Consider the following 13,349-nt stretch of genomic DNA (forward strand, 5'->3'; position numbering starts at 1 on the left):
TTCATTCTGGGTTCCCCGGGTACCAGCCTTTTGTTCATGAATTGTTACTCTCCAAGCTTTCTGATTCTTTGCTGTACCACTGGGTGCTTGAGAGGGACATATCTGTTCTTCATTTCTTGTATTTCGTGGTACTCATTCTGAGCTGTCTCAATCCCACTTTAACTGCGCACGTCTCGAGGATCCCGAGCCTCTGGTAGCCTCTGGGGATCCCGGCCCAGTTCTTTCACTGGATTTTGCTGGATTTTTAATGGTCTTTTTTGCTGGAAATCTGAACATGCATAGGGCCTCAATGTCGATTCTCCTTGCTGCATGAATTGGGCCTTCTTTTGTCAAAGTCCATGGTCTTTTCATAGAACAAGCTTGCCTGTGAAATTTTGGCCTTCAACAGTACCTTGGGCGTATTGTCGTGGGATCCCGGGCATACTGTCGTGGGATCCCGGGACGTACTAGGCCTGTAAGAACCCAGAAGCTCTGGTTTTCTGAACTATATGGTCTTTTTCCATGTTTTATTATGCGATAGAGCTTTGTCCTCTCCCTTTACCTCTATGGGTGCTTCATAAAAAAACACACTATACAATACACATATCTCTAAATAATTGTTAGTTTCTTAGATTAGGATATACATTTTAATACATATGCATATATGTAAATGAGTTTCATGAGGATGATTCTGCCACGAGGATCCTGGCCCCAATTCTCACAGACTTGGTGCTTTTGCACAAGACTTGTGGGATTTGGAACTCAAGTCCGAGTGGCTTTGCTTGAGCTTTGCCTTCCAAGATAGTTAGATGAGAAGGATTTTAGCAAGAAACAGTAAAGGAAGACAATGCAATAAAGAAATGCACGAAATAATTGTTAGAGATCCTCAAATCAATATGAGGTATTTCATTATTTTCTTGATTGTGGATATGCTCACTAAGACGTGATACAAGGTTCAACTAAGTTCAAAAATTACAGACTTTGATAGCTATTCAAGCTTCCAAGACTTGCAAGGTTTGAATTTGTTGAATCCGAGTATGTGCTATAGTGGCTGTCTCTGGGATACCGGGAGCAGTTCCTCTGTTTTTCTTGAGTTTTACAGAGTTTTTCTTAACGATTTTTCTGTGATTTTCTATTGCTGCATCATGCCCCTTAATGTTGGCTGCTTCCCCCTTTTTATAGTGTTATTTTAGGGTTTGGATACCATTGATTCTTCCCCCCTTGGCTCCCTGGGTACTAGAGCCTCTGTTATGCCAGCCATTCTGACCGTTGATTCTTTCTCTGTTTCTCATAGTTTTCATCTTTTAGTCATGTTTTCCTAAAAGTCACTTACTGACTTTCCATTTTGGATAGCTGACATTTACCCTCTCTTCTTTCAAGGCCTTTTGCCTCTTAGACTTAGCTTTTTGGCTGTCCTCCTTGCTGTCAATTTTCCCAAGTGAGCAGAATCAATTCCTGCTGGGTTGAAGGTTTTTCCAGCCACTTCCCTTTATAGTTCTTCATTCTGGGTTCCCCGAGGTACCAGCCTTTTGTTCATGAATTGTTACTCTCCAAGCTTTCTGATTCTTTGCTGTACCACTGGGTGCTTGAGAGGGACATATCTGTTCTTCATTTCTTGTATTTCGTGGTACTCATTCTGAGCTGTCTCAATCCCACTTTAACTGCGCACGTCCCGAGGATCCCGAGCCTCTGGTAGCCTCTGGGGATCCCGGCCCAGTTCTTTCACTGGATTTTGCTGGATTTTTAATGGTCTTTTTTGCTGGAAATCTGAACATGCATAGGGCCTCAATGTCGATTCTCCTTGCTGCATGAATTGGGCCTTCTTTTGTCAAAGCCCATGGTCTTTCCTTACTTTTCATAGAACAAGCTTTCCTGTGAAATTTTGGCCTTCAACAATCACTAGTTTAACAAAAATCTTTTCAAGTTATGGCAACATTACTTCATGTTATTACTTAAAAATATTTCGAACATTCTATATAATCTTCTCACATAGTAGTTTACAGCATTATCTATGCATTGCACAGGCCTATTGCTAGTATGAGTAATACTAGAACCATAATTTTTTTCACAACTTGCTCACGTGACAAGTGGGTCCTAACTTTTCTCTCACCACTGGTGTCCTAATTTCCTAACACTCGTCGGTAACTACGTCCCCGCTGCACACACGACAAAACACAAGTTTGTAATAATTTATCTAGTTGTCTACTTTTTATGATTGCTAGTCATCTAGTCCTTTTCACAGAGTAGCTTACAACATTATCTACGCATTGCGCGAGTCTATTGCTAGTATGAGTAATACTAGAACCATAATTTTTTTCACAACTTACTCATGTAACAAGTGAGTCCTAACTTTTCTCTCACCACTGGTGTCCTAACTTCCAAACACTCGTCAGTAACTACGTCACCGACACACACGACAAAACACAGGTTTGTAATAATTTATCCGGTTGTCTACTTTTCATGATTGCTGGTCGCCCAAGTCCTTTTCTATTACCATAGCAGAATCGTGCATTTTGGATCGATCACTCCTTCTGAGTTTTCCTCTTACCCTGCTTTTTTTTTCCCAAGTACAACACCATGCGAGTCATAAATGTATTTTCCTAGAGCAGAAGAAACATCATGTCGGAACCTCCATTTGGTCCTACCTTCAATCTATGAAAGTTGGATGGACCATTGAGGCTATAATGGAACCCATACGGCAGGTACATGTCCAAATCTAAGCCGTTAACTAGAGCAATTATCTGAGAAGCATTTGTAACTTTGTACAAGAACTACCTTTGCTTCCTACCCATTAAAAATAAAAAACCCATTATTTTCCAAACTGAGGAAAAGATGATGTGCTTTTAGAAAGTGAATTGGCATCATTGTAACATCAATAGTACAATAATATTTCTCATAGTGTCAAGTTTGTATAAATTTGGCATTCTTGAGAAGCTTCCTTTTCACATCCTATAATAGTAGCACCATACCAATTAGGAAGCTCAAAATAATTAATTTGACAAGTCCTGTAAATACGTGCATATTGATTATAACTGACTGCAGAAAATCTTATAGTTAGGTCCACAATGTAGTGAGAATTTGGTGGTCAAAGAAGCATCATCTTGAGAATTTCACATGAATGCTAAAAACTTTCAGCGGCTACATAATTTTTTATTCCTTATTCTCTATTCCACTCCAAATTTTTGAAAAAGGCACTAAATAAATCATTTATTTAACTAAATAAAACACAAATTGAAAAATAGACTGATACATGTGCATGTGTAAAAACACACACATAAGTATATAACATAACCCAAAAATATTTATTTTTAGACAAAAGCACAATAAGATACCCCTATCAAACCAAAACTACAAAATTTTGAAATCACAAAAGGTCACTGCTGTAATTTTACAGGTGTTTGAATCTCAAGGAAAAGCAAAATCATCAAGTGATCATCCGTGTGTATATTGGCAATTACATAAACAGCTCACCGAGATGAATCCACTAACTCATCCTTTAAATAACCACACAAGGGCTTCACTAACTGGTGCCATTAGCATGTGCTGCTCCTTTCTCATCACGAAATGTTTGAACTGCTTTAAGTTGAGAAAAATAGTTAATCTTCAAGAAGCCGATAGACTGTGATTTCTTGCTGCTTGAAATACCGCCGATCCTCCTCATCCACAAGAACCAGATTCAAAAAGTACTTCACACTAAATTTGTTGTTGATGTTGCGATATGTTGGCGTCAGTTCATAAGGACTAAGGAAAAGTCTGATTGGAATTGATTCTCCTGTAAGAGCATTAGTGGATGCACCCAATAATTAAGTAACGAAATAGTTGTTGCACAGAAGGATAGAACCATCAACCATGTGATACAAATATTAAGCGGTGTAGAAACCATCAACCATGTGAAAGCAATTGTAGCATCACAGATGGAATGCCATAATCACAATCAAATTAAATATCATTTAAAAAAAAAAAAAAAAATTAAGACTGGCGATATCAAGGAAAGACCAAAACATGAGAAGCATAATGGTAAAGACTTCTGTGAGAGAATCATTTCAGAAGAGTTTCACAAGACATAAATCAGATCATGTGTTATAGAAAAGTTTGCACACTATGTAATTGTGTACCTCTGACAGGAGCACCGTCCATCAACTCAAATTTTGCAAGGGTCTCGGTTTCAACGTATGTATTGGGCCCTGATCCAGTTGACTCCCGACGCCTAATCTCAAGCTCCATATTTTTAATCTTGATTCTCACCAAAAGAAAATATATTTTTCCAAGGATGGCATCCTTCAGGTGATACCTTCAAATTTTTTGAGTACCATTAAGAAGTTTCAAAATTTCCTAGTTCATTCTGTAGAAAATATTAAACTCGACTATTTTAACATGGCCTTCATTTATACTTACTTGCTTGTATTGTACTCAAATTCAATGTGTAGACAGTCCTCAATTCCGACCTCCATCTGCATCAGCATCAACAGAAACAAATGGGAGCATTATGGAAAATGATTTTTTTTCCTTTCCTGAACCATATCAGCAAATCAACAACCAATTTACATGTGTACTCCTCCCCACAACTTCCCTTTAAATAAATTAAAACCAAAAGAGAATCACAGACATTGACATGGGTGATTACAACAACGACAAAGCACCAAGACTGAAGCCTATGAACAAATCATGTGTTAAAAATACACAAGCATTTGTGACATTCAAAGGATAAGATGGAGGATTCAACGCTGTCTGTTGGAACTACTATCAACTCCTTGTGACAAGTAAACATCAAAGGTAACAGGAAATTGGATATTATGGGAGTAGTTGGAGCAGGTATCAGCTGTTTGAAGAAAGTAAATATTCGAAAGCATCGGGACACTGGAGATTACAGGAGCAGGAAGGAATCTTGCGTAAACCATTTATATAACATATGCAACCATGCATAAAGCAAAAGCATCACAATTCTAACCTTAATGCTGTTATTGATTGGTGGAGGTGGAGTGAAGTTGCGAACCTGATTCAGAACATAGCAGTAAAAGATAATTCAAAAAAATAATAAAGAAGTAAATAGAGTACCTTTGCAATACTCTCATTCTATACATTTAAATATCTGCAGTAGAGGAATTTTGAGGAGCTTAAATGCTTAATACATATAAATGGATGTAGAAAATACAATCTGATTTTATAGCAATCCTGAGCAAGGACTAGCATCTTCAGAAGATTTAAGCAATGAGACTAAAGAATGCAGCAGCAGAGTTTTTCTTGGTTTACTTTTTAAAGTGAAATAATAGATAAACACAAGTTAAAAGAACTTTTCTTACCATCACTTTAAAAAAATCACCAATAAAAAAAAAAAAAAAAAAAAAAAACAATATAAAACAAAAACTGTGAATATTAGTGCTGAGCTCCAAAACTAGGCAAAATTTAAGTAGATAGAACAAAGCAGCTCAACTGGTTTAACCAGCTCAACTACATTTCATTACAGTATAATCACATCTAGTATGTCTTTCTTTAAATTAAATATAGAATCAACTTCTCTCCTTCAAGGCATATAACATGTGTATATCAAGAAAAAAGAGAACTGTAATAATCTCATGGATTGAACAAGTGTAACATCATTCATATAATTTAAACACTTTATAAAATAGAGTAAAATGGATTCACAAAAATACTATGGTAATCAACAAAATGCTCCATAGTATCACAAATTCATAGTAATTCAATATATAGCTTACATAATCAAGAATAAATTACCACAAATTCCTGGTACTCCACCATGTTAGTGACATAATTTCGACCGATTGTTACTTTCAAAATATACCTGTGAGATTTCCAGAAATGCTCAAAGGGTCAGTTCTTTCTTTCTGCTTCTTTTCCAGTTAAATATAAATTTTATTGAAGAAAGAATAAGGAAGAGTACACAGGAGGTATACAATTGTCCAACAGAGTTAAATCTAATACTCAAAATGAAAATACAATCTTAAAATAAAAAAGATGGAAAGTGTAGGCTGCCTAAATCATGTCCTCAAAGGCATAGATTCAATTGAATTCCAATTGAGCTCAACCCAACTAAAATTACGATTATTTCCCTCTTGCCAAAAGATCCACATAAGACAAAGCAGAATAACACTCCAGGTTTTGCTACTATCATGATGACTATAAACTTGAAACACAGGATACTTTTTCTAAGGGAAGGGGAATAGAAGATTTAGCAAAGAGAGAGAAACCAGTAAGAGTTAAACAACAGTCTTGAGAACAATATACAATCTCCAATAAACAAACTTCTTTCTCATAGTAGAAGTTAGATGACAGCATACCTAAGCCTAACGTTGACTCCATTGTATGATTCATGAGGCATCTCAACAGTAGAAAATTCAAATGGATATGTTTTCCTTTCATATAATTCACCAGGAACATCAAGTTCACGCACTGCACAAAAAATAATGGGAGTCGTGGCCTATTTGGAATATAAAAAAAAAAAAAAAAAAAAACTAATTAATTAATGGAAAATGACAATCATAGCCCCTTAAAATTTTTTCTAAAAAAAATAGAAGAAGGGGGGGGGGGTGGTGGACTTTTCAAAAGTTTGAAATGATTATCCTGATGAAAGATAAAGTATAGGTTTCTGGTTCACAAAATGGTGGTATAGTATAGCAATTTAATTATTGATCATTTTGTAGAATCGCAATCTTAAATACACTCACCAAGGGAAGTAAAATCATAAAAGTTGCCTCTGTCAAAAAACAACTCTGCAATGAGGTGAAAGAAAACAATACGGTCAGAACATTGTAATACCTATTATACAGGAATAGTCCCCAAAAGCTCAAATAATGCACATGATAAACTAACCCTATATCCATTGACTTTTCCAATGGGAAACAAAAGTAAAAATATAATGCTAAAATTTTCAAACAGAATATGTCAACTTAATCTGAGATTAATATAACATACATTACATAATACTAACTTCGAACTAATCTAAAACCAGAGACAGAACTATGTTTAAAGATTTCACTAACCCCATAATTATTCTAGTGAAACAAAGAGCCAGCCCTAAAAGAACTAAAGTAAAACACTTCTGAATCTTCTACTCTTTTCTTTTCCCCTCTTCTCAATGGTACTAAGCAGATCTTACCCATATTCAATTTACTGTATCTTGGATATGATTTCCCTCATCTGAGAATTCCAAGTGTTTCACCTTCTAGAGAACAAGCAAATACCAAGCTTTTCATTCACCATATCCTTAAGAATCCACTTCAGTTTCATATATTTACAAAAAAAAAATAGAACTAGAATTATATGGTGCTTTCATTATTTGGGGTCCATTGGGTTATGCTGAGTGGTGTTGTGGAGCTTTTATCGAGTTGGGCTGGCAAGTTTAACAGGCATAAATCTACAGTGATTTGGAGTATGACTATGATCCCTCATTGCCTCATGTGGGGTATTTGGCGGGAGAGAAATGCTCGTATTTTTTAATGAAGCGAGAGATCGATGCATGACTTGGAGATTTCCTTCTTCCAGACTTTGCTAAAGTGGACCAACGCTTTGGGTGTCTTTACTTTTACTTTGTTGGCTGATTTGCTTGATAGTTAAAGTTTGCATGCATCATAGTTTAGTTGTATTGCTAGCAAAGCCTGTGTGCTTCAGTTCCTCGTACGATTTCAATTTTTCAATGAAGTATTATTACTGATCAAAATAGATAGATTGAACCAGAATTGATCAATTAAATTAACCAATGAAGTAGGACATGAGTTTGTGACAATAGTAGATTAGCATGTTTATTTAGTCTGCTTCAAGTTTTTTTTGCTCATGAAGTAGTCTCTTCTCAATAAAATTATTCTTATTTATCAAAATGAAAATCTGTGTTACTCCCAATTGCATTCACATTCTAATTTTCTACTTAATTATAAAAAATAAAAATAATAAAAATAAAATAAAATTAAAAAACTCCAACTATTTAGAAATCTAAAACGAAAAGCTTGAAGCAAAGGAAGCACACCTATTTGACCGAGGAGCTCAATTTTAATACCATTATGTTCAAATTTCTTCCCTTGTGTTGGTTCCACAAGAACCTGAGATAACAAGAGCAAGAGTTAACCTCCCATATTATGCTTGTACCTGTGTATAGTCAGCAAAACTCTTTGGTAATAACCCTTCATAAGATTGGAAAGCACAATAACCAACTATACCTCGCCAATGATGGTTTCTTGACTTTGGAACAGAGGAAGCATAACAGCTTGACCATTGTCCTTCTTTATTGGAACCTGTAAAAAAAAGGATAGAATTTGAAAATGCAAATGCTTGAAAATAAATTAATTTAGGAACAGCTTCTGGTGAACATATGTGATGCAGTGACGATTTTCAAGGTCAATTGCATGATTTATTGATGGAATCCCTAATAGGTCTGACCATGTAGACAAGAACTTTTGGCAACTTGGACCATATTTAGTTACCATCTTTGGAGTTGAAGACATCTGAAAATTCTACATCTAGGGGTAATTTTGTGGTAGATTTGATAATTTCCCAAAATTTTTAATTTGGCTTTGTAGGTTTTTTTTAATAGGTAATATTTTCATTAAACCAGGGAAAAAAATGAAGAAAAAAAAAAACATGGGAAATCAATGAAGTATACTGGATGAGTGGATGTATACCCGAAGGTTTCGAAAAAACATATTACACATTCAAGGAAATAATAAAATCATATCACTACAAAGGTTTGCTCCTATCCAAGACCAGCCAATAAAACAGTGACCCAACAAACTAAGATTTATAGGCCAATGCATCTGTACAAATCTTTTAAAGGCATTTAGGCAAAATTGATAAATGAAATCTAAGTTGTGTAGTTAAACGAAGGTGACAGTAACAGCAGATTTTTCATTGTGGTGAATTCACATAGATGGAACAATCACATAGGGGAATCACAAAGGGCTCTTCCTTAGAAACATTCCCTATGTTATCATATACATATATGTGTGTGTGTGTCTGTGTGTGTATGTATGTATGTATGTATGTATATATAATGATGAAGCAAATTTTAGGAAGCAAATTGTGTCAATTCACAAAACTCTCTATAAGGAATCAGTAGATTGGAGATAGTGGGTGTCATAAATGCATTTTTCTTCAATCTCTCTATATGAATATTTTCTATCAGTAAGTTACATATGCATCCGTTGGGTCTTGAACCCACACCTTCTACCTTACTCTTATGAGAAAGGAGGTGTCATTTGAGCTAGAGTACACTAGTGTAATCATTGACCCCAGTTTCTATGGATTGATTGCACATTCAATCATCCTTTCTTTTTCTTTGAGGTACTATCAATCTATTGGCCGAAGTGAAATGGCAAAGACAATTTGGATACCATAAGAGAGGAAAAAAGAAAAAGAAGCTTCAATACAAAACTAAGAAATTATTGGCAAAACTGAAGACTGGAGGAGGATAAAACACAGTAGAGAAGCCAAACCCATCGAAACCAAGGGAAGAAAGGGTTCTGATGAAAATAACCTTTCTTCTCATATCTTTTTTTTTTTTTTTAATAAAATTGAAAAAATAAGTTATACTTTTAACATTATGAGTTAATAGAGTTTACAGCTGTCAGAGACAGAGAAGCTTAGTGGAGTCTCTGAAATGACTAACGTATTGAGTGTATAATCTTGAAACTATAAGGGTATTAAGAGAGAAGGAAAAAAAAAAAAAATCTACACAATTTCTTATCTTCTGTTTGCAAATGACTCCCAAATTCTCACCTTGGGATCTCTAATGAGATCTGACCATTAAACAATAAAATTGATTATTTAACTGTTAAAATAAGGACAGTATAGTTTATTTATATATAGTATTAACTAGTTATTCGCATCCACTAGAATCTATTTATGATCCAAATTTTTAAATAATCCATGACTTTACATCTCACAACAACGGACTTTAATCGAAAGAAACAAAGCATGCTAACCAAAGGAAAAACAAAGTAAAAACACTAATTTGTTACAAGGTTGGTTGTGCAGAAAATGAAGCCTTCACACCCTACTTATTCATGGATCCATTTTGAAGTGTAGTGGATTTTCAACACATCACAGGCCTAGTGTTAGCATAATGGCAAAGTGGTTAAATCCACAATTTCCTAATGACTTAAGCTTTAGGAACACGCAGCACTTAATCATAGTATTAGAGCAAATGGATCTTTAAGTTCGAACCCTGTCTCCACTCTGCCTCCCATTTAAAACACGTGTTGGGCTCCACTTATTAAGTGGAGTCCGCGCCCTTAAACAATGGTTAATCAATTTAAATTCATCGTTTCCTAACAACATAAAGTCATAAGTATATGCAGTAATTTATCATCCATAACAACTCAAAATATAGGTGCCAATGCATTTTTTAACTTAATTCAAAAGTTCATTAAAAAAAAAANTTTTTTTTTTCAATGCAGATTTCACATGAAGATACCAAAATTTATTTTATAAAAAAAAATATATATATATATTACCATGATCTTCAAGTAGGATTATGTATAGACACTGTTGACATGCATGAAGCACCTAAAAAAAAAAAGAACAGAGTGAAAGAAAAAAAAAAAAATTGTGATCTGAGAAAAACAGTAATTGAATGGATTGTGTATTCTTGATTGAAAAAAAAAAACAGAGAAATGGAGCAAAGTAGCTTACCTGGTGAGCTGAGACTGAGAGGAAAAGGTGAATTTTTTAGCTTTGAGAATGAGGAGATTTTTGACCAATTTTGATTGGCTTTTTCTTTTGCTACAGCTACTAGTTATTTTTTCTTTGTTGCGTGAAGTTAGTTTATTGTATTCGATTATTCAACGATTTGTCAACGTGTCCTCCCCTGGCCTATATGTATCAAATATCAATAGTCCGATACCACTGGCTTCTTCTTGACATTTAGGTGTAGTTCGCGTCGGCCAAAATCGTCTTCTTCGGTGCGTTAAATAAGGATATGTTTAGACAGTGGTTATTGCTAAAATTTAAAAATATTGTAATAAAATAATTTTTAAATATGTCAAAAATATCAGAATCTAGTTTTAATAAAAGTTTTACTGAACAGTACATGTGATCCACTGACGAAGATGTAAACATGCTAAAAAAAATTTTTAGCGCAATCTAAACTAACACTGAGTTTTACTTACCCTAAGCTAACAAAAAGTTTTACCCATTTCATTTCATTTTCTTACTGCTTGATTTACTCTTTAAAAAATTACTTTTAAATTAGTTTTTTTTTTTAAACAAGGTTTTACTTTTAAAAGTTTATTTATACTACCATTTAATGGACTTCCTCTATTTAGAATTTTTATTTTCTTTTGTTTAAAAATGCCCTTACATCCCTCTGTTTAAGTGGAAATAAAACTAAATGACAATCTAATAAAAATACAACTCTAACTCTACTAAAACATTGTCTAAAAAATAGGGTCATTCTCCTATTGATTTTCAAATTGCTTTTTTCACTTATAAATTAGATTCTCAAAATAAAAACACAAATTTTTTTTAATTTTAAAAAAATGTCTCATCATAGCAAGGTGTGTGTAATAAGACTAGTTATATATAAGCCAACAGTTAAACCAAATCCCCGTGTGAAAATCTACTAACTCAACCAATTTGACAACAAATTGGATATTTGGTGATATGACAGATTGTTGGTCTTATGTAAAAAAAATAATGTCAATAATAAACTCAAATAAAAACTAGTAAAAATTTGTCAACTCAATTGATGTGAAAAATAGTAAATTTTTTTTTTTCTTTTTGTATGTAACATTAATCAATTTTCATTATTATTCAATTTTTTTCCACCAAAATATTTTGTTTGAATTTTTTTTTTCTCATGTTTAGTATGGCTTAAATCTGGCTCAATCCTTGCCAAAATAAAAATAAAAATAAGTGAATAGATATACATATATATATATATATATAATGTTTTTGGTGGTTCTTTGTCCTCTCACCTCTTCCAAAATCAACAAAAATAACTTAAAGAATGCTCGAGTCTTGACTCTTGAGACCCTGTTGCACTTTCTAAAAGGGATTGACCTTTAGTTACTGACATTAGGGATATAAATAGGTTTGCAAAAACTACTCCAGAATTTTTTTTTTTTTTTTTTTTTTCTTTCTAACTTCCAGTGGGAAGACTAGATAAAAAATATGACTAGTTCGGAGCTGGGAACCTTTTTCAACCACCACATACATTTGAAAGATGTATTTCGCCATAACTTGTTAGCAAAATTTGGACATCTTCGAATAAGAGAGTAATGGAAGGTTTAGACTTTGATCCCACAACCATCTTGAAGAAAATCTAAGCCCTCACCATTGAGTTTGCAAACTTATTGGGTGGAAACTAGAAACCACCTTTGGTAGAATTCTTCAAACTTTTAACACGGATGAATCAATGTTGGATAATCAGAGACGACTGCGAGAAGCTTAATCAAAATAAAAAAGATAGGGATATAACAAAAATTCACAACATTTCCAAATTAGTCTGCTGCTTCACACATGAGCTCATCATAATCTACAATTTAATTTTTTTTGTTTTAATGACCCATGTGCGAGATGATATACTAATTTATAAATATTATAAAATTGTGAATTTTTGTTATCTCCGTAGAAAGACTAATAAAAAAATGGGTATTTGGATAAGAGATTTTTCTAAAAACATTGCGATCATAGACAACATGATGGCAGACTGTTGGGCTCTAAGGGATGATCTCAATTTAGCACGTGGATTAAACATTTGTAAATAATCTATATCTATATAATATATAAAAGTTAAAGCGTAATTTAATGTTGATACGCTCTATTGAGCTACATTATTGGTCATGTCACAATTTTTTTTAAAATTTGTTCGTTCAATTTTTTGATAATATTAAATATATTAACCGATTAGTTTTACCCATTCATTTTGATTGATTTTTTTTCTAATAATATTTTAGACGGTTTTAAATTTACATTTACTTTATCTTTACACATTTATCTATTTTAATTTAGAAGAACTTCTACACATTTTTCTTCCTTCTTTTTTCTTACTTCAATTCATTGTCTCTACCTCTCTTACAACTCTTCCTCTTCCCATCAAACCGAATGACTATTTAAAATTCATGTACTTCAAATTATTTAGCCTACTTTAGACCATTTAAGTCCACTTCGGTCCAAATCTCTATTTTAATGAAATTTTGAGTGGATAATATTATTCATATTACTTTTATTTTATTTTAATAAAATATAGCTAAACTTGACCAATCTAATGAAACTCTCAAAGGTTATTAGTTCTAATTTGAACCCACTATTGAAATTACTTTTTTGTTCACTCATAACAACTTACTGCTTAGAATTTTTTTATGAAAGTATTGTAAAAATATTGTAAGCCTATCATTTCTCAAAACGATGAGGACTAAAGGTAA

The 13,349-nt window shown here is 33.5% G+C and overlaps 1 protein-coding gene across 2 annotated transcripts; it reads right to left on the minus strand.

Annotated features, from left to right (window-relative positions):
* Nucleotides 1-3,210: 3,210 nt before the first annotated feature.
* Nucleotides 3,211-8,243, minus strand: LOC112026088 (vacuolar protein sorting-associated protein 26A). Of its 2 annotated transcripts, none has more exons than XM_065779398.1 (9): nt 8,148-8,243; nt 7,958-8,030; nt 6,663-6,707; nt 6,276-6,387; nt 5,713-5,779; nt 4,928-4,972; nt 4,375-4,430; nt 4,095-4,270; nt 3,211-3,751 (listed from the first exon to the last, which is right to left on the minus strand). In XM_065779398.1, exons 1-9 carry the CDS (start codon nt 8,187-8,189, stop codon nt 3,576-3,578), a joined length of 792 nt encoding a protein of 263 aa, XP_065635470.1. In that variant the 5' UTR covers nt 8,190-8,243; the 3' UTR covers nt 3,211-3,575. The 2 variants fall into 2 exon arrangements, with proteins under 2 accessions (XP_065635470.1, XP_065635471.1); XM_065779399.1 differs by having other exon boundaries at nt 6,276-6,415; nt 8,148-8,189.
* Nucleotides 8,244-13,349: the final 5,106 nt, after the last annotated feature.

This window comes from Quercus suber, unplaced genomic scaffold (genome assembly GCF_002906115.3).
Source record: "Quercus suber isolate HL8 unplaced genomic scaffold, Cork oak 2.0 scaffold_207, whole genome shotgun sequence".
Taxonomy (NCBI): Eukaryota; Viridiplantae; Streptophyta; class Magnoliopsida; order Fagales; family Fagaceae; genus Quercus; species Quercus suber.